General features: G+C 38.8%; 1 protein-coding gene across 7 annotated transcripts in view; it reads left to right on the top strand.

Annotated features, from left to right (window-relative positions):
* The window catches only part of AP2A2 (adaptor related protein complex 2 subunit alpha 2), a 52,160-nt gene that overhangs the window by 4,147 nt on the left and 25,560 nt on the right, over positions 1-22,453 (top strand). For 6 of the 7 annotated variants that reach the window (XM_068944751.1, XM_068944754.1, XM_068944752.1 and 3 more), the window contains exon 2: positions 9,605-9,673. In XM_068944751.1, coding sequence (XP_068800852.1) covers positions 9,605-9,673 — 69 coding nt within the window. Of the gene's footprint in view, positions 1-9,604; positions 9,674-18,989; positions 19,127-22,453 lie in introns of those variants that run through there. The other variant, XM_068944758.1, reaches the window with a different exon arrangement.

The following is a 22,453-nucleotide window of genomic DNA, read 5'->3' on the forward strand; positions in this document are numbered from 1 at the left end:
TAGCTACAAAGCAATTTGACTTGCCCACAGGATTTGGGGTGAGGAGGGGGAGGGTTGACTATTGCTTTATCCTTATCTAGTGCTAAAGTTCTCGGAATCATCTGCTACCCAGACAATTTTGTTATAATGGCAGTATTATCACATACTCACCCTAAAAACTAGGAAAGCTTATCTCCTGATTTGGGGAAGGGGGAAATAGTTTTTGTCACAGTATTAAGTGTGCTACTTACTGGTAACCCATCCTCCACTGTAAAGTGAGGAAGCATTTGCTCTTGGTTTGATGGAATGTGCCTATGCAGAGGCAAAACTTGTTACTGCCCCAGGTTTGGAGAAGACAACTCTTCTTTCTTTCCCTTGTTACCTTGGATGACTGCCTTATGTTTTTAGTGGCACTTTAAAATTGGACAGAGGGAGAAGGTTTCCTTTAGTCTATTCTCTAAATGCTTCTATATCTTTTTGAAGATACTATTTCTGTTTCATTTCTCCTTAGGCTATCTTATTTTAGAAATAAACCCAATGCATATTAAAACAATGTATTTTTCCTCTGAGAATTTAATGCATTAATTCTTCTTTGTACTAGGCAGGGGGGAGCGCTCCGCCTCTTGAGGTGTTTGACTTCAGTAACTTTGCTTCACTATATCTGGACCCATGCATAGGGTAAAGAGCATCAGGTTACAGAGAAACAAGCGTGGGGGGGAAATAAAAGTATACCAAAGTGTTCAGGTTATGATCACCCTTTTGAGTGGATAGTGGACATCAGAGTGGATTATGTGAAGGGGCAAGCATATGCATTTAAATTACTAAATACTTACCTATTTGGAGGCATTTGTTCTTGGTGAGAACAGCCGCACAGTAAAACAAACTTCACATAGAGTGAGTTGAGCTAACATAGCTTTTTTTGGCGCTCCACGCCAGCAATGTGGCTTTTGGCATGGAGGCTACGGTTAACGCATTGCTCCTCTGAGGTGTAGATTCTCCCATTTGGATGGGGCATAATTCTGAGGTAGGACTTGTTACTTCTGTAGACAGTTGAGGGCTTTCCTGTGCATCTAAATACTTGGACTACATGTCTCTGAAGAAATTTGAAGGCAAGGGGGATTGATTTGCTGTCCTATTTCTTTTGCAAGGCTGTGTCTGCTTTTCGAGTACAGCCATTTTCCTGTTGGCTTCTGACACAAGAAAACTCTGAGGAGGAGTGTAATACACACTAGTGGAAAAGTATTTGCATCACTTGTGTCTACTTGCAGAAGAGTGATCTCATGCTACTTGTGTTCTCCTTAAATCAATCTGAGGGAGAGGTGTTAAACAAAACTAGTATTCTGTGCTGCCCTCGGCTATCTGTCTTGGCTTTCTTTTGTCCTTTCACTGAACTCTGAAAGTGTTGTTTTGCTGTTGGATTTGGGCCCATTTGGCTGAGAAAGAGGGAAGAATAGGCAAAGATGATGGTTGATAGCTGAGAGGTAGTAAATAGCTAGAATCTTTCATGTGACATGCAACCTCCATTATGTCATTGGAATAATAAAACATATCTACTGGTTTTGAAATCCTTGGAATAAGGGCTGCCCATCAGGATTGGAAACAAAAGTTTTACGGATTGCTACAGAGAATGTGACATTACTTGCATCAATTTCTGTCTTTTTTATGAATGTGTTTGGATAGTCCCCCCCCCACCCCAAGGTCTCTGAAGTAGTCCCATGTAGAAGTGTCAGATAAGAGCTCGGGGCTTGCCCAAAGCCTCCTAGTTTATATTGTCTAAACTTAAACTAAGATGAAAAAGAGTGCACAGTGACTTGCACTACATCAGTGCAAATATTGCCACACCTTGAAGAGCTGTGAACACACTGTTCAGGGAAATGACTACTGAAATGCTGATTCCTCAAGGAAAGAGGAAGAGCTGCTTTATGTAATAGCCTAATGTACTTCTGCTTTTATATATTTTTCTTAGCTTAAAGCTTCTCTCTTGATAAGAACCAATGTATTTTCATCAATTAAACTGTAAAATAGATGGTCCAGTTGTCATAAAGTTACTCGGGTATGAGCTTCCAGTAAGCTTTCTCTTCACATGGGGAAAGATCTACTCTTAATTAAATGTTAGGCCCTACTGCCTACTTACTCCTGAAATGAACTCTTTCACAGATCTGAGCTGCAGTGTTTTTCTTAAGTTGTGGTGCCTAGTTAGAAGAAGAAGAAAAAAATCCATGAATGCTTAAAATGACTAAGCTTACCATGGATTACTTCAGTTAGAGTATTTGAATTGTGATGATGGGATGTGGAAGCTGGTGTGTGCTCTTTTGTATTTATCTCCCCTTCCTTTAGGGGACAAGAAGTTAATGGATACTAGATTATAGTAAAGCCTATGACTCCCTACTGTTTCATGAGAAATCCCCTTATAGGGGAAGCCACTAAGAACGTGCTGGGGGAAAAGTCAGTTTTGTGGCTAGCAGTCCACTTTGTAGTGCACAATTTCAAATATGCAATATGATTTCTTAAATGTGATCAATAGGTCACTGAATTTTTCCATGGTAGTAATGGATATGTAATCACAACAGGATGTCCAGAAGCACAACAGACTTGAGCTGCTGTTATGCCTTTAAAGATCTCAACTTTTTGAGGGAAGGCGGAAGGAACAGAGCAGTGTTAAGAGCCTGGAGCTGTTGTCTTTTTAGGAGTATGGCCTTGAATCGAACTGATTATGAAACTACATCAGCATATCTTGCTGAAGGGAAGCTAGTACTGCTTTGATTGTGGTGTCCCTCCCACCTAATTGACCAATTGGCTTAGCTGTTTCTAGTGTAGATGCTAATGAAAGCCTAAAAACACAGGAAAAACTGTATTTGGAAAACAGTGACATGTTTTTACCTCTGGTATGTTATCTAATGCCTCTAAGGAAAATATCTAACTATCTTTAACATGGAGAGTTTCTACTTCAAGTAAGAACTCCTACACTTTTCCCAAGTAGAGTTCCTAACCACTACAGAATTCGGAGGGGAAGCTGCTGCTCTTAACACTGGCAATATTGATAGTACTGCTTTCTTGAACAGAAAACTGAATAGAATTTTCGCATGTCTCTAAGGCCTGTTTGATAACTGAATGTGAACAGAAAGGCATATTCTCTTAGGCAAATGGCAGTGCCACAAATAGTCGCTATTGCTACTACTTGCCTTCCAGAAAACTCACAGAATGCTGGCAAGCTTTCTCATGCTCATATAGCTTCCTACCCAACATGTTCTATAGTGTGTAGTTTTCCCCCTGGCCCCCACTCATGATGGCACATCTTTAATGATTGGCTCATCAAATGTCCTGTCCCTTACCCAGGGCAACTGAGGCTAAGAGATAACACAGTGAAACAATTTTGCCTTTTGCACAAATTGAAAATAAATACGTTAGCAGGTGGTTTCAGTTACATTGGTTGCTGACCATAAGCAAATTGGAGCCAGATGGGTACTGGGAATATCTAAACTATTGTAAAGATTTTTGTTTTAAATGTTGCCACAACAGCAATTTCTGTTAAAAGACTTGCATATAAAAAGCTGTTTTTTTTCAGTGTTTGTGTGGAGACTTGCATAGAACAACTGCTTCCCTGTTCCTTTGGGAAATAAATGTTTCTACTTGGTCAGAAATGTGCTAGATGGTTTGTATGTATCAAAGCAAAGTAGCAACCTTAAGGAAACTTTTGTTGCATATAACATTCCATCCAGGGCTGCTCCTAGATGCTTCTGTGCAATTTACTTGAAGCTTATCGTAGTCAGTCCTAACAATACTGAAATGTTTACTTGTATCATGGACAAAGTCTTGATTTAAATCCCAGCATTAGACTTAGCCCCTCCCCCCCCCCTTGCTTATCACTTCTAGAGAATCTAACTTTAATAGGTAGTACTACCAGTCTCTTAACTAAAATCTCGGTGCTTTTCCTGTCTGTTGATAACTGACAGCACAGTAAGGATAAGCAGCTGCTAATTTTGTGGCCTATTTGAGTGACCTACCTGGTAAGAGGACTGGAGAGAGAAACTGATTTAGTTGAAGAAAGGCCTGAATCCTGGGAGAGAACCCTGTGATAACCTGAATTAGGAGGGTTTTCTGGACAGCTGAAGTTTTTTTGGTGAGGCTTGAGTAACTGAGACTTTAAAGGTCACACAAGAGCTCAACAATAAGCTAGGGGCTGGGTTTATCTTCTGATGTCATCCAGCTTTTGCTTCAGAAATGGCACTTTAGACCCTGCTGAACATTCCATCCATGCAGGACTCGGAATATTGAAGATGGGACTGGGAGTGAGAAGTAACTATTTAAACAAGCCAGACCCAATAACTTTGCCTGCTGCTGCATAAGGTAAAACAGTGAGTTTACAGCCTAGCTTACTTGATTCAGTAGCTAGAGCCTCTGGGTCTGCCTCCGTTATATGACATCTAACAGGCAAGCTAGCTTTCATCTCAGATGTCTGTGTACTACTACTGCAAGGATGGATAGCACCAATCAACTTTTTTTTTAATGTTAATCATTACAGACTTGTAGCAGTTCTGCTTAATCGGCATGGATGCCCTTTGTGCATCTAACCTGGCTTAAGGCAGTGCAGCAACAAGGTAATCCTGCTGGAGTAGATGACTGGCCAAATAAGCTACAAGCAGCCCACTAATTCCACCCTTGAAACATTCAATTATTCTTGCAGCTCTTCTGCCAGATTACTGTCATGGTACATCTGAAATACTCTCTTCAAATGAACAAATTGTGAACAGATCCCTTTCCTGTAACTTCTGTTTTGTTGTTCTTATGTAGATTTTTTTTTAATGCAAAATTACTAACTTGATTAAGGTGGTGTTATTCATGCAGTATTGAAGCTGGATTACTGGAGATCAAGAACAGTAACCCTTTATTCCAAAGAGCTGGATTGACTTGTGATACTCAGTACTCTGTATTTGTTAAACAAGATGGTAATCAAAGATGAAAGTACACTACAAACTACCTCACATAATGAAGGCTGTAGGTAGCACAGTGGATAGTCTGGCAAACTGCCAAATATGAATTAATTGACTGCTAAGCACCTCAGACAATGCAGAGGCTGGGTATCCATTTGCTCAGGTATTCATCTTGGATAAGATTAACAGTGCTGTGGTATGCTGTTTGTTGTTTTACAGCTGTCATGTATGTCTTTATCATCCACAAAATAGCCAGCCAAGACTTACTGGCTTGCAATCACCTCTTTTAACCTCTTGTTACGGATATTAAAGCACAGCCTTATTAAACTGGAAAAGCCTGGATAAGTGGGAAGGATGTAGTCTAGTTTAAATGCTGTCCTAACCATCAGTTTGTATACATGATGTAACCTTTATTAAGCTTCTCCTAGTTGAATAGCTTGGCTACTTGTTTGATCACAGATCTTCGAACACAGCTCTGATAAACCTCTCTAAATGGGAAGCTGCCTTACAGCCTGGAAAAGAGACGGATGAAGCAATTGGCTTGGCAAGCTTGAAACATAGGCCTCTAGTTCTGTGACGTGCAACTTCTCAACTATCACCAGCAATGGTTTTATCTTCCTTTCTGACCAGCCTGAAGGGTGCTTAAGTATTCTAGTGGTGGTAAAACAAATATGCTTGTAGAAATTCTTCAGCAAGTGTTACCATGGCCGAGTAATCTGAAGAAAACTTGTAAGTTGAACGCTTTATTCAAAAAGGCTGCCCCTTGGTAGGACGAAAACCTAGCTAAAGTTGATGTCTCTCTTGGTTGGTTGATTTGTGTGGGTCGTCCCCGTCCCCCCCCCCCCTTCCTCCCCCCCGTATGTGGAACAATGAAACTGCCTGTCTGTGGGAGGGTTTTATCTCTTTGTCATCTTCTAATGCAAACAGTAATGAGTTAGAAGTCTAAGATTACCATGCAACATAACTGCTGGAAATTTGCTAACTCAAAAGTTAGAATTAAGCTGAAATAATCCTAAGTGTTGTCATGTGGCTGTCCTTAGTGGCACTTAACGCTTAGTGTACTAGTGCTGCTCTAAAACTACAATTTTGGGCATGTATATGCTGTGATGATTGATAGTGCTGCCTCCACTCTTCCTCAAGTGCTTGCGTTAGCTTAGATGTTGACATTGAGAGAGGATCTTTTGCCTGACTTCAGAATGGATATGGAAGTTAATTCATTGGCTTGAAAACTTTATTTGGGCCATTTTAGCTGAACTTTATTGGTGCAAAGGGTTGCACAATGGGGTTAACTGAAAAAAGCAGTTACACAGTCTTCCCCTTTAAATTAATGGGGAATAGATAGCAAATCATGCTAGTTTGCCAAGCACTGTCATGGCTTATTCTGGACAAGTCTGCAGCCTATTAAATGAAATGCCTAAGACATTTACGTAGTGGTTTTATTCATGTCAAGATACTTGCTTTATGGATGAAATCCATGTAGTAAGGAGACAATTTAGGGCTTAATCATGAATCCAACTTGCGTTTCTGATATGTGGTATTGTGTTTATATCACCAGGTAGTTGCTACTGTGTTTACATTTTATCAAGGTTTAGATGGGATTATATAGCGCATTCAAAACAGAACAACCTGATGGAATTATTAGGAACAGACTTTTGTTTTATGTTAATGTGCTACAAGTCTTGGACTTCATAGGTGTGTTAATTTTTAGAGAAACTAAAAGTTCAGACCTGAGGTTGCTGTTTTTCATGGATATTCTAGTCAACCTAGTGTTACAGCTTGTGCATTGGGAGGGGAGGGGGTTGATTATTGTTTTGTTGCAGCAGCAGCATTTCAGCCAAAGGGTGCTGACTTCACAAATTCCTCAAGTATTTTAGTGAAGCTTCCCTTGATGCTCGGTTGCTTGCTTATGAAACAAAGAACATTTTTTTGGAAGCAGCTATTGATGTGTGAGTCTAATGGGTAAAAGTGCTGCTAGAAAGGCTTGGAGAGAGGAGAAGGATAGCTTGGGGCTTTTAAAACAAACAAAACTTTAAGGCATTGGCTCCTTCCTGGGTTAAGAAAAACTGGCTGAGATTGATGTGCTTGTTTTGTTTTCCCCTTCCCTACTCCCCATTTTTAATATTAGTGATTATTGCTGCACTTACTGAGGCTAGAGAAACAGTTGCTAATAAATTCAAAGTGTATATTGCAACTCTTGTCTTACAGACAGAGAAAGTTTAAAATGTAAAGCAAGGACCTAGCTTCCAAACTAGCTAATTAACTATCATAGTCAATTTAGTGACGTCCCAGACTGAAGTCGGTGTTCTCTGACCATTTACTTAAGGAAACCCAAAATATTTGGGCTCAATAGTAACTCTTTATCATATGAGTTAAGTGCCCTTTCCTTTGAAAAGAAAAAGGTGTTGGTAGTTTAAACTGAAATTTAGTTTTATTTTCAGCAATTAACTTGTCCCAGTATTACCACAAACCAGAAGATAAGACGTAAGGGAGGTCTTTTTCGGTCTTTAAAAGAAGTTTTCTTATTGAAGATAGCTTATCAGTCTTGGACTTTCCCTTTATTTATGTATCCTTTTGGTATATGTTACTTACTGCAGCCCTCTGTCCATAGAGGGTATGGAAAGGTATGGACCCAGGAGCAAAAAACTTGCCATCGTTAAGCATTCACTGCTGGACTAAAGCAAGTATCTTAGACATAACCCTTGAATATCTCCAGCATATGAACAGGACAAATAATCTAACAGGATTGAGACGAATCTAAAATCTGCAGCGGAAGACGCTTCAAGCTTTAAATTCTCCCTGCTATTCTGAGTAGCACTACTGCTTTGAAATCAACTTATTTTTGGGTTGGCCCTGTCTAATTTGAAGAAAAACCCTAATATGTTGCATGAAATATTGGTAGAAAATTGGTTAAACTTGGTGATCTGAACAGATGCCTCTTAAGAATGGAGGGAACTGTACTGTAGTCTTTAGCCTCGTCAGTCCAGGAATGAATAGGAGTTTCTAGACTGAATTAAAATTAAGGATATACCTCCAACTTTGCCTGAAAACGAAGATGCATGTAGATAGAAACTATGATTTATGATTGAGAATAGGTATTGGGAGTTCTTGAGCTCTGAAAAGGCCTAACTTAAGAACGTTAAGTGGACAAGCAGCCTTTTCTTCAGGATTGGGTGTATTATTCCTTTCTGTTTGTTTTTCGGGGGGGAGGAGGTGTTTTTGTGCGTGTATGTGTGTTTTGTGATGTGGAGTGCCGGCCAAGGGTCCTTGCACCTCACTATTTTGAGCGGTGTCCCTTTTAAAACAGTGTTGTAAAATGAAAAAATTGATTTTAAGCAAATTGTAGCTATCGCTGCTAAAATGACAAGGCAAACCTATGTAGTTGCTGCTATTCTGTGCCTATTTTCTTTCTGTTTGTGTAGTGTGCTTATCTTGCCACATGTCTGTACTTTTATTTACCATTATTATAGAGCATTGCATAATTATAGGCTATTATTATGTTCTGGTATTATATAGAAAACCAATTGTTTGCTGCATCTTAACCACTTCTGAAAGTGACTTTTGCATAACTTCAAATTTTTTAAGTCTAAATTGAGAACTGAGAAAAGCTGTTTCAAACTGTATTTTTGTCTGAGAGTCCCTTAAAGCTTCAAACTAGCAACGCAGCTAGATGACTGGTTCTACTTCACTCATTTCAAGCAGTTGTATGTGATTCCTGGGTTAGATATTTCATCCTATTTCATGCTCACTGAGATGGAAGGTAACTGACCCAAACTATTTGCAGTTTCTGAAATGCCAGAAACTGAAATGCTGAGGAGTAGTGAGCTTTTCGAGTAAAACTTGCATTGTCCAAGCCAAAGTGAGTTTACCATCATCTCAGTTTAAAATGTAGCTCATTTCTCTGAATAGGGAACTTGAGTTGGCACCAGAAAAACTAATATCAAATTTTGCTTCCAAAGGTAAGTGTGAAATACAAGTTGTGCTGAGAGGATGGTGCTTTCTAATAAAATGTGGATGCGTAGGTTCCTGGTTTATGGATCATATGGGAGGTCCTGTGAACTTTAGTATGTATCCTTTCTGCCTGAGGTTTTTCAGTCTTTTTGAATGTTTATGGGTTTACTGCTTTTCCTGTTTAATGTCTAAGAACTTAGGTGCCTTTTGGTTTAATAGCAAAAAAAGACCATTTGGTAGGGGGGGGGGGGAAAAAACTTATGTTCTTAACAAGCTGAGGAATAACTAGTTATTAGTTTAGATGAGCTTACTTATTCTTCTTTTAAAGAAAGGGAATCTTCCTGAGCAATGTAAGAGGACTGTCAACCTAGTAATCAAATCAGAAGTGAAATTCAATATTTTTGTGCCAATTTAAGGAATAGAGAAGACCTGTTACTGGACTTTCACACTTTAAAGGCATCTCAGCTTAACTGTATTGAGGTTTTAATAGCTATCTAAAGTCTGCAGGTAAAACTTATTAGAACAGGGAAGTCCTATTAATGTCTCAGTTGCATCTTAAAGCAATGCTTATGTTACCTGTGTGATGTTTGCATTCATCTAGTCCTAATACTACTTTGGGAAGGGAGAGTAATAATTACTCCCAATGCTTGTGTGTTCGTCCAGTGTGGTTGGGTGGAAAGAAGCTTGGGCCAGTAGAGAGCTATATGAAACACCATATCCTGATATATATGTTCTTTTGATTTCAGGCAAAAGCAAAGAAGCAGAGATAAAGAGAATAAACAAAGAATTAGCAAACATTCGCTCAAAATTTAAAGGTAAGTGACTTGACCATTGTAAAAACTGTAATGCTCATTTTCCTTCTGTGAAACTTTCTCCTGTTCTGTGGGGGGATTTGTCTTGTTCTTACATGTATGGTGTGTTTTTTTTTTTTTTTTTTTTTTTTTTTTTTTGGCCAACTGCTACGGCAAGCAACAAGCTAGAGCAGACTGTTAGAATAACTATTGAAAATAGACTATTAGATACAGAACTTCTCAGCAGCCCCGTGAAGCTTGGTCATAATGGAAGAAAATGCCCTTCTTTATCAAAGAACTGAGCTACTGTTCACAAACTCTGTTTTCTAATGCTTTGCCACCCAACCTTGTGACTACTTGGCCTATTTTCCTGCAGAAGGCAGCTAGTAGAACTAAGGTGAAGACACAGCTGATGAGCTCCTGAGGCTGTAGGTCTTGACCATTCCAATAAGCAACAACAATACAAATTATTAATATAAAACAAAGAATATGCAGTGACTCTAGCTCCATCCTAGTGTGTTGAGGTAGCAGTTAGGCAACACAATACTCATACAGTAACTATATTCAAGTGGTTTACTTGTTTGTGTGGCTTTGTGGGGTTTTTTGTTAAGGTTCTGAGGAGTAGCTGAGATGTTTTTGAACAGAGTTCCACCAGTAATGCCGGTAGTAAAACAAACTTTCTGTTTAAATAGATACAGGACTGTGCGTAGCTAGATAAGGTGGTGTAGTGTGGAGGTGACATATGGGACTTAAAATTTACCATCTTCAGAGTAAACTTGTTTACCTTAATTTTCTATCCTGGCTCTTAGCCTGGTGTTTCTCATAGGAATATTTATTGCTTTGACAAAGTCTGAAATAACTTTCCTGAACTTCATAGTGCTCTGTTGATAGTATTTTTCTGTGTGGTATATCTCTTGAGGGCATGCTGCAATGTGAAATTGGTTGAAAGATGAAATAACATAAAACTTTTTGTATATGTTTGAGAAGTGAATGAAAAAACTTCTTTAAACTGTTTTAAACTAAACTTGGACCCTTTACCTGGAAGGCATATGCACTCCATCTAATATAGATCTTACTTGAAGACTAAACTACTTCACTTCCAAGTAAATGTTTAAGTGTAAAGTCATAGCTTTCTAAATGAAGAAGGTAACTTTGAACATACAGCCAGAATTAACAAAATGACTTTTACTCTTGTATTCAGGTTTCCAATAGACCCTTGAACTATGTGCTGGTCATTCAGTGTGTGTGTGTGTGTGTGTACTTTGTACATGAAGGTAATAGATATTTGGTCATTGCAACTGAACAATGGACATAAGTTTTAGACTAGGATTGGGTGAGGCAATAAGCTCTAGAATAGACTGTGCAAAGCATGCCAGTTCTGCCAAACTTGGACCAACACCAGTGTCTGGTGGAACCTTTGCAATGAAGAGGGAGTAAAAAAAACAATCTGACAGCATAGGGAGATGCCTAAATGAAAGTGGTGTTTTTGTTCCGCTCTTTTTTCCCCTAGAAAAATGGCCATGCAAAAAAACTTTCTCAGTTATCTTATGGCTCAGGTTACCCCTCTGGATCAAGTACCCTGAATTCTGTAAAATAAAAATGCTAGAAGCATTCACATGCCTCTGTGCTAATTTTAGTAAGAATTTATTCTCTCTCCTTGAGAGTCCTGTACTCTAGTCTACTTGTTGCCTCTAAGCTTTTGTTGACACTTAGAGTTTTTGCAGGTCTCTAAATGGGGGCTCCTGACCCTTTGTGTAGCCCTTTTCTTGCTAGCCTTTCTGGCTTGCTCAGAGTTAGTCCTGTTCTTGGATTCAAGAACTGAAATTGCTTTAACCGTATTCAGACAGTGCTTTGTTTCTCCTATATTTCTATAGGAGAGCAAGTTTTTTGTGGCATGTAGAACAGGAGAAATTGGCTGGTTGTGAAGGGCAAGACTTGTGAGCAGGTGAGATCCAGGGGAAGCTGGAGTTCCCTTTCCAAGAAGCAGAGAGTAAATGCACTCCAATAGCAGAGCAGAGATGGAGATACTTGCTGTCAGCAGACTGATCAGAAATCAGTTTTCTGAAAAAAGAAAGCTGATGCAAGTGGTGTTTTGGTGTGTAGTGTTTTTTTGGTACAACTTTTGCTTCTTTTGTGGCATGTATAACTGAAGCTGAAGAGTACAAGCGTGTTAAGTTTGTTTTTAAAAATTAGGTTAATTTAAAGTAGAAACAACTGAATGAGAGAGCTTAAACTTTTAATTCCAGTAATTGGTTTCACTCAAGGACTACTTCAAGATTCAGTGAAACTGAGAAGGCAGTTGCCTCTATTTCTGGACTTGTGATTATCAGAAACTTGATCCTTCTTGAATAAGGACTGAAACAAGTGACACAAAGCACAACCAGTTATAGTAATATTGCTGGGTAACTTGCTTGATAGCATCCGTATGCCGTTTGTGTTCATCATAGTCACATTGATACCTGAAACTTACAGAATTGCCAATATTAGACTTGATTTTGTCAAACTTATGTCTTGAAGTGTCTATGGAGTAGACCTAGAGATATGTTTGTGAATTGTCATGTCCTGCTGACATGCTTGATGCATTACAGAGGAGGAGAGAGTGAAATCATTGCTGAAACTTCTTCAGCTTTTATTGCTTTAAGATGTTTGCTGATGTGCAAAACCTCCTTAAGGGAGTCCTGGTCAAGACCTGGCCTTATATGTACCTTCCAGTGCTTTTATGAAGATGCTAATCTCAATTTCAGAGGAGCCCACACTGCGTCCCTAACATACAAGCGGATGCAGATCTGACAGATCCTTTGATCACATTGCAAGCTTTCGTGAACTGCGGTAAAACTCAAGTCCTTTCTCTTTTTAAGTGGCCTTGTGTGCAGCAGAGGTGACAAAACCCACCTGAAGGTGAAAAGTGCTGATTCGTGCTTTTGGCTTAATGTATTCCATGCTTATGGGGCAAGGTTTTCAAACTCTTGTACTGTTTGTTGGAAATGGCTCATGTAGTGCTATAGCTCAATTTATCTCTCGTAACAGTATAATTAGCTAGTTATCTACTCACTGGAAATTCTAGGTTTTTAACTAAACTTACCTCTGAACCTAAGTGTTCTTGTGTGTGTTTTTTCTTAATAAGTTCCCATTCAAGAAAACTAAACTTTTTGAAGACAGCTACAATTTAAGTGAATGGTTCTGTATCTGGGATAATTCAAGAGAGTCTTTATAAGGAGAATCTGTTTCGGGAGTCCGATTTTGTTCCCCATGAAGTTCATACTATAGCAAGTAAGAGGTCAGGAAAATGGGGGCAAGGGAAGTCCAGCACTGATCTTAAGGTGCCTAAAATTAAAGGAAGTGCCTTTATAAAATCCAGACAACTTAAGAGCAATGGAGTTTCAGATATTATCTGTAACTAGTATACATCCTTACTGGCTAGTAAGCTGCTTAGCAGCTCTTGCTAACAGAGCAAAACTATCCTTTCAGTTATTTAGCAGCACATCAAAGCCTAAGGAACATGTGATTGTTCCTAAAGAGCCCATTCTGTTATCAGAATTTCATAGTTAAGACCAACTAGTTAGTCTGGGTATGTGGAAGCTCTCTCCCCCTTTTGAACAGTTTAAATGCAATCATTCTCATAATGTCAACATAGCATTTAGTGGCTCAGTTCCTTGCAATGATTTTGTTGTTCTGCTGTTTCTAGTTCAGGTGGCTTTTTTGCTTCTGAAGATGTAACATAAATGAGTCTCTAGTCTGACTTTGTACTTCATCAGAAATGGCTACTGGCAAGTTGCTCCTTCCTGAGTGTCAGGTTTCTATGTTATGGTGCTTTGATTCTCCCTTGGCTGTTTGAATCTTCCAGACTGCCAAATAAACGTTCATTCTCAAAGACTGTCTGTTTTTTATTGGTCTATATTTGTAAAATCACTTGCTGTCAGACAGCAGCTTTGTTAGCTATCAGCTGTGCTGAAAGTTTTTCTGCACCTAAATTTTTTTACTTGATAGTTTACAAAGGACAGATTCTATAGAAAGCATCATATGACTTTACCTATAGGTATATTAACAGTTATTCTGCCTGTATCCTTCCATTGTCAAGAACAGCTCGAGGTTAATGCCTAGCTGCAAATTTTACTGCAGTCTTACTACCAAATATATCTAGTGTTTTCAACAACTTGACTTCAAGCTATGACACTCTCTTTTAAACCTTTATTTGGTTGATGGGCAAACTTTACTTTGTTTGTATAACTGAATTGTTCATTTAAAATCCTCACTAATGAAAGAGGAATTTGTTATCAAACTAATGTCATCAAACACCTGCAGAACCTCACTGCCTACTGCATATTCTGGCTTCCTCGAAGCATGAAGGAGGTTCTGTTGCCTCCCTGTTGGAGTTAAACTTGCTGTCGTGAATATGATAACTAATTGCAGAAAAGTTCCTGGTGGTTCAGACTGCTTAAAATTTGACTTATAGGGATACAGTCCAGTTCTTACTGTGTGCTTGTAGTCAAATCCTGTTAAACCATACTCTTCAGATAGAAGCAGTTAGTTTCTCACTTCTTGGGTATGGGCCCAACTCCTGACCCTTGCACCTGGCTCAGAAAAGCTCTAATCATATATATCTCCAGGATTTAAACTTCTATAACCTATATGAAAGCTAAGCATTCTAAGAAAGTGATGGCTTACGTGTTTCTCATAACACAAATTACACTCCATTTGGATCCATCCACACCCACTGCTCTGCATGCTTCTGTAAGCTTGAAAAAGAACTATAGAAAAGTGAACTGGTGAATTGTTTGTGTGCTGCAGCACACAAACACAGCCTTAAAAAAAAAAAAACACGGACTATACCTTCTGAGTGCTTTTACTAGTAAAGTGCAGTAAGTAGCGTGGGTTTTTTTTAAAAACAAACAATGACTCACAACTCAGTATTTTGTCAGTATCCGCCATCATTGGAGTCTTGCCCTGTGAAGGGTGTGCAAACATGTATTTAAAAGGCTGCTATTATCACCTCTAAAAGGCTGCCTAGCATGGTAGAGCTAGTATTCTCTGTTATTTTATATGACTGTCTCTAAAACTGTATAAGCCAGTATGCTATGAACTGTAGGAAAAATTGGCAGTAATGAAGCTCTTGGCTCACTGTGCTGTCATAGTAGCCTTCTCTGGTTAACCTAGGTAGTAACCAAACTTAATGTTCGTAGGTTAAATACTGCTGGTGGTGCAGTTCATATTTTAAAAAAAAAAAGCAAGTTCTGTTCCTTAGTGTTCTGCAAGGTATTTCACTGCATAAGTACAAAAATATTTAAAAGTGTATATATCCAGTTAGTTCTGCTCCTGTGATTAATCATGATGCGGGGGAGAAACAATCATGGGAAGCTTCAGCTGTGTACAACCACAAAACAGGCAATGATAGTGGAGTTACTTTCAGTGAAAATAACGCAGCAGCTTCAGCTCGAGTACCTTGTGCTTAGCATCCTTTAAGCAGATTTAAATAGTTCTGAATAAATACAGATTGAGCACAGTAAAATCTATAACCTGAGTGAAACATCTTATGACTAAATCGTCCATAAGTTGTTCTTGCTGTAATTACATAGTAAGTATAGATTTCCGGTGTAAGTTACCACTTAACTATAAGGACAATAAGTCAATGTACTTTGAAGGAAAACTAAATATAAAGGCTGTGAGTTGGAAAAAGCAGAGTTTGGGCAGCTCGTGGAACTGTTTGTGGCCTTTATAGTGTGGGGAGGTGATAGCAGTTTATCTGTCCTCTGCAGAAGCTCTACATGGTCTACATTGTGTGTACTGTATGGTCCTTCCTTGCAGAAGGACCGTTTAGAAATAAATAGATCTTAGTGATGCGTTTTACTCCTAAGTGGAGAACATTCAGTTTAATTTGGTTCCTTTTTATGTAGCTTTGACTCTTTTTGGTGTGTGGGGTTTTTTTTTTCTTTATTAGTTTGGGTTCTTAAAAGTCAGATGCTTGATCATGAATTTGAGATCAAGTCCCTTCTTAACTAATTACAGGAAGTGTGGGGGGGGGGGCCTATGTTAATTACCTCGCTGAAGATTTGACTGTTGGACTGGTTGCCCTTATTTGGGGAAAGATGCAACTATAAGAAGCAAGGCTGGTAGTTTATACTTCTTGTTACAAATGTGTTCTTGCTTGAGAACCCAGCTTAAGAGATGGGTATACCATCCTTTCCTTCCTTTGGGCCTTTATACCATTTCAGCATGTTCTGTTGCGATGTCTAGGCCCAAACCCAATGTGGTTCCCAAGAGGTGTTCTGATACCCTTACAGAGGTCAAATATTTCTTGTTTTGCTCTGTCAGGCAGGTCTCTCAGAGGTGGCTAGCAGGCCTGTTAACCACATGTTTGATTTATCCTTGTACTTAATAGGCTGGAATGGGATTAGAAATCTCTGCGAAAGCCATACTTTTCTTCAGCTGGTGGAATGTAGGCCTCGGGGCTGGACTTGGATCTGGCTTCTGTACTCTAGCTCAGAAGGAATATAGTACTTAAAGTGGCTTTATCTCTTGTTTTAGCGTGAGGAAGCCCTATCAGTGAGGTCAGTGTCCTTGACTGTTACTTTAAATACTTATGCACGAACTGAGACAAGATGCATGTAGTAGGAAGAAAAAGGAAAACTACAGAAGTTGTGGGAGCTGAGAATTAAGCCCAGGAAAAATATACCTTTTGTTGTAGATCTTCAGACTATGAGCTGATTTTGGTCCCCTTCTTGAGCCAAACTAGAAGTCTGGCCCTCAGAGTATTAATTAGTTTATAAAAGAGGCCTTCTGGCTTCTTGAAGAAAACTAGCTGACTTATTTATTTGTTACTTAAATTTTGCTTTGAGATATCAAAATTGTGAAGTAATGAAACTGTATGCAAATCTACATACTGATTCTACAGACAGCACAGCCTTTTTCTCCTTGATGCAGGCTACGTTTTTTCCCTTCCAGATCTGGTATTAGAGCCTAGTTTTGTTCTAGTTAGTTGATAGGCTTTCTATTTCGAGAGTAGCTGCTGGATTTAAAACATGCTAGTGTACCTTAGCGGTTTTCACTTGTGTGAGAGAAATGCCCCTATGTCAACTACTAATTTCTGCTTGCTTGCCTCTGGCTCACTTGTTTTGCCAAGCTTGAGCAAGTTTCCTCTATTATCCCAAACTGCATACAGTAACTCATTGTAAGACGCTCCAGAGTAAGCCTTTAAATACCTCTTTTAAACAGAAGCTGTGCAACAGTGAATTGCCTTTCTGCCATACTCCAAAAGCATGCAGTCTTCTACCACTCATACTTAAAATTGATCTGATGTTTTAGTTGACAGATGACTGTCAGGTTGCCTTTTGTTTTGTCTTAAGAAATGTGTGAAGACAAAGCCTGCCTTCACTGACAAAGTAAGCTATTGGAAGCAGAACCAGTCTTCAAATGTGAACGCAGTTGTAGGGCTGCTCTAGTAATACTCTGTTTCGGTAGTGGTAGTGTGGTAGCTAAATAACAATCTATGGACTTGTATGGTTTTCAGCTGCAAGTCCTCAATCTTTCATTTAGAGGGCTTGGACTTGCGCTTTTATGGAAAAGACTGTTCTTGCCTTGCCTTAAAAGACATAGATAGTCATAAAAAAGCAATTTAATATTTTTGTTGGCCTCTAAGCTATGAGTAGGCCTTTTGGTCAAGTATTGCACTAGACTGCTATGCCAACTGCATGAATATAGGTCAATGTCTAAAACTATGCAACTTAGGTAACCTAGGAAGGAAGTGCTTTGAATGCAAAGAAACATTACATGATATTATCCATTCTACTGCAGTTTTAAAGCTAAGATATATCTAGTCTTTGAGGTAGCCTCCCTGGCATCCGCATAGCTGATTGCTAGACTCATCAGGCTCCCTCCTGCCCCTGCCAACCCCTCTTCTCCATGAACGTCCTGCACGATCTGGTTGGTAGCAGGCTGTGCTAACAGGGTAGGGTTTTAAGAGTACTCAGATTAAAAAGCAAGTGATGCTTTTTAACTCGTGGACCAAATGGGAGATAGAAGGTACTGCTTGGGAACTGAAAAGTTCGATAATGTTAGTGCTTTATGCCTTCCTTCCTTTTTGGAAGGCTACCCGAAGGAGAGTGTCTAATGTGAAGTCCTGCAGTGTTTACAGAGCTCTAATAAATCAAAATGAAAATCTCTTTATGAAAGTGGTAGATGAGATCCACAGAAATGTGGAAGTAGTATCTCTGTTCTAATTTATAATAGTACCATTTGGTCTTCAGCTGCTAGTAGTATCTTTGTCCTCCCCCACCCCTCTAAAAAAGACAGGCAGACTTTCCAGGGAAAGGAAATAGTCTTCAATGTGCTTGTTGTGCTTTAAAAGCTGCTGACACGTTCTCTGGATCTTTCCTGTTTTTGCTGACTTGATGTGCAGTGTTTGAAAATGTTCACAAAAGCATTTGAAAACGAGCTGAGTTAAAAGAAAAGTAATTGTGTATGCCATCCAGACAGCATAAAATAAGCAAAAATCTCCTGTTCACGTTATCAGATGCTTTTTTTTTTTTTTTTGAAAGCACATACTTAAGTGATGAGACTTTTTAAGAGGTTCTGTTTCAAATGTTACTATAAATGCTACTTGGAAGGGAGTGGAGTTGATTAGTTAAACTTGAAACTTCCCTAACAAACTGAAACTAAGGCTTCTTCAGAACATAACTGGAATTAGACATGTACAGTGAGACCTTTGTTACTGTAAAGCTGTCTTTTGAAATTATACAGCTAAATAAATGATGTACAAAACAGGGTAAGAGAATGTGTGTACATGCTATCATCACTGAGAACTAAACAGCCACTAGTTCTCTTTAAAGCTTTATTGGCTTAGTCAATAAGCTTGCCTGTTAACGAGAACCTTCAGTTTGCCCTCCTATTAACCAGGAAAAAGCAGCTTATTTCTTCTCCATCATGATCTAGCAAAGAACAATATTGTAAAATCAGTACCTGAAACATTCTTTCCTTAGGATAGGAGAAAATACTTCAAAGCATCTGCTTTCAGAAGCCTCTGTCCCATGTATAAAGAACTGGCAATGTGCTTTCAGCTTGATAGAAACTATGCCGTACTATCAAAGATGCTTCAGATGCTTGAGGGCCTTGCTAATCTGAACCCTTACAATACTGGTATCTTGTAAGGGTATAAAGCCTTAAATATCTAGGTCGTGACTTTGAAAAAAGGAATTGCCAAACTATGACACATACTTTCTTGTGAAAGTCAGTGCAGTTCAGAGCATATATAGTTTCATCTGCTCATGTTCTTCATTAAGCAATTGGGTTGCATTATTCTATACTCGCTGTTCCCTTGTGATCTCAGGAAGTCAGTAGCTGAGTAATTCAGGAAAACAAGAGAAGGCAGTCTATACATGTAAGTTATGTGCATCAGCTGACTGAAATGTTGCTGCCTGAAAGTACTGCCAATCTCAATCCCCTGGAAACACCACTGCTGGAGACTGTTTATTCACTTAAGCTAAGGTAGGTGTAAAGCTGCTTTCTGACAACTTTTGATGCATCTGCCTACTACCTCTCTTCTGAGAGAAGCAACCAGTGATATTAATGATACTAAACATGATAGCAGGTCCTCAACTGCATAGGGCTTGGCTGCTAGAGGAACCTAGAGTAACCTGGATCCAGCTTATTTGGTGTCCCCTTCTGTGAATCTTAATAGAATTCAATAGAGGTGTTCAATTTCCTTTAATCAGTGACAAGCCAGCTGTTTTCGGGTCACTAACTGTCACTTTTCTCATTGGTTCTTTTTTCCCTTCCAGACCTCAAGGAGACAAAGAGCCAGAAAATCCCTTAAGCTAACAACTGAAAAAGTTATAAATGTTCTCTGAAAAAGTTAGAACTGTTCGTTCCCTCCCTCTAAGGAGGTATCTTTGATCTGCATGAATATGTAGGGCTACCATAATGGGATGGGAGGGAAGCATCTGCTCTTGAATCCCATTTTACCAGGAAGAGAGTATAACATAAGTACTTCTTTCCTCTATTATAAATGCAGAGGGCTTTCTTCCTTTGTTTCTCAAGCCATAGTTGGAAGATCACAGTGGATAAACAGACATGGCTGAACATATCTGCATATTTTTCCCTTTGCTTCCAAAGAAGAAAAAATTGATTTCTTCCAAAATCTGATTATCTTGCCAGGTTCTCCTACTGTTAATTCTTATATCCAATGAAGCAAACACTATGGATTCTTTTTCTTGATGAGTCAGCAGCAGAATAGGCTTATGTCAGCAAACGGAAAGCAAACTCTTTTTAGGCAGTTTTATGCGGAGATGGCTGTAGTCAGCATATCCTGTGTAGCAGGATTTTTACTAGCATGATTACCTTAGCAACACTGCTTCCTGTATCCACGTGACGTATTTGGCATGTCCTGGCTTCCATGGTATGGATCTGAAGGTTGCCTTTACCTTAAACTTACTTTTATGCTGTACAAAGCTGCTTTTTTTTTGACAACTGCTGTCTCTACTGCTTTAAAATAATATATATTTATGTATTTATCAAGATCAACTACTGTTTAAAGACTCAGCTTTTCAAAAGGTATCACTGTCTATATTAAATCTCTGAAATCATGTGCTTAAATTTGGTCTTTCTTTTAAAATATCCTTATTTTTCATGCATGTAGAAAAATGACAGCTTGAAGTCTAGAGATTCAAAAGAGGAAAGCAACCTTCTAAAATACTGACATAATTGCAGCCTGTAAGCATAAATTTTTATCTACTTCAGTGTGCCAGTACACTTTCTCCTGATTCACTAACATTACAGGGCTTAACACACAGCTAGCTGCACTGAAGTTAGTCTTCATTCCATCAAAAACATTTAGCTTATAGTGGTGGGTTTCTCTTGTTTAGACTTCACACTAAATGCACTGTCTCAACAGGTGCTATAGGTGCTTGTGTCAGGGGAAGCCTATTCTACTTCCCCACCAGTGGGTGGGGAAGAGACTCCTGTGCTATTAAGGTTCTTTATTATATGTAGTAGGCCGGTAAATATATATCTGGAATTAAAACAAAATATAGCTTGGAGGCTTTTTGGTAAAGTCAAAGGCTTAGGGATATTCTGTTTAAGCTTCATTTTATGCAATGCTGTTCTGACTGAACTTGCCTATCACTAAGGAATGCACACTAATCTGACAGATCAGTTATTCTGGACCCCAAAAATAAAAGCCAAGGAGTATATATAGCCTTCTAGGCAGCAGCCTCTACAATAACTTTCCACCCTGACTGAACCAAAGAATTAAGGCTTTTTGATTTACTGGTGCTTGTTTGTCTTCTGAATGGGGTGGTAGGGGAAATGTCCCACAAAAAGCATGTATTCCTGTTTATTCCTTTCCTTATGGAGAAGGAATGGTCTGCCTGATGAGCTGAGAACTATTATACTGCATTATAACTGGAGAGGGAAGAAAATAGTTTTAAGACCGTGCTCACAAACTTCTAAAAATATCTCTGTACATCAGCCTAAGAGTGAGTTCATTTTTCTCCTAAAACTGAAACGCTTGTGAATACTTCTATCTTAAGAACACTCTACAGCTGACTTGGTAATCTCATTTTTATGTTTTTAGGCTTTGGGATGTATCTAGATCATTCTGCCTTTCTGAGAAAGGCTTACTGTTTTGTTTTACTTTGTTGCTACCTAGTTCTCTACTGTGGAGCACTTAATCTCCTATAAATAGTATTCAGTCATAACAGAAAAGATAATTGCTTGTAGAACTTACCTGTGTTTTACCAGCTCCATAGGTTAGAGGCCCAAGAGCTTTGTGAGTGTAGTCTTCCTACTGTATGGGTTAGTATTAGTAGTTAGGAAGGATCCTTTCCTGTGATGAAGCTTGAACAGTTGGTTTAACAGGAGAACAAGTGTACAGAAGACATATACCTACTTTTTGATCACTCTTTATTTTCCTCTTTTTACTAAAATACATGTATTGACTCATAGTAAGAAACACCCTTTAAGGGTGTTTCATCAGGAGAATTCAGAGGCTAGATGGAAGGGTCGGCTTGTTTCATGACTGTCCTTTAGGATACCGATAATGGCAATAGTAAATGGAGCTAATATTGTATGAGAAAAGAAACTTAAGACTTCAGTATTTGTTTAAATCTCAAATTAACATAAAACTGATATTGCGTGAATGTTTTGTTGATTTAGTGACAACTCATCTTTTTCAGTTGTGCCTCATCTCCTCCTGGCTCAAACCATTAGCAAGTGCTACAAGCTATCTTTTATCTATTTCACAACTGGGAATAATTTTAAGTCAAGTGGCAAGTTGCTTGATTTGTCAGAAATCTGTTAGTTTGTGGTAACTTTCGTGTGTTTACAAATCTTTGCATCATTTTGTACTAGTCCTTTCCTTTAACATCAGTGTTAAGTGGATTTTTCACAATTTATTCACTGTAGAGTTATTGATTGTAGTTTCGTAAGTCACCTTTCCATTGAAATCGTGGAAACACTCGGTGATTTGCCTGTATGCTATGCTTGCATACGTGGGATCACAGTTTTGTGATTTTTAAAATCAAACAGTACAATAAGCTTTCATCTACTGTTAACTAAATTCCAAGACTAATGTTATGTAAAATACAATGGCCTTAGTAGTTATAGCAGAACTCTCAAACTTTGTATGTCTTATGCAGGTTTGTATATAGTGAATCATATGTCATTCATCATTACTAAATACTATTATAAATCTTCTTACTGTATCTAAGACATGATACTTCAGTGGAGCTGTTTACCGTTGCGGGGTGGGGGGGCAGACCTCAGGTCTCACTGGGGGACCTGAAATATAGGAACAACATAGGCTTAATTACTCTT

This window comes from Struthio camelus, chromosome 5, assembly GCF_040807025.1.
Source record: "Struthio camelus isolate bStrCam1 chromosome 5, bStrCam1.hap1, whole genome shotgun sequence".
NCBI classification, from domain to species: domain Eukaryota; kingdom Metazoa; phylum Chordata; class Aves; order Struthioniformes; family Struthionidae; genus Struthio; species Struthio camelus.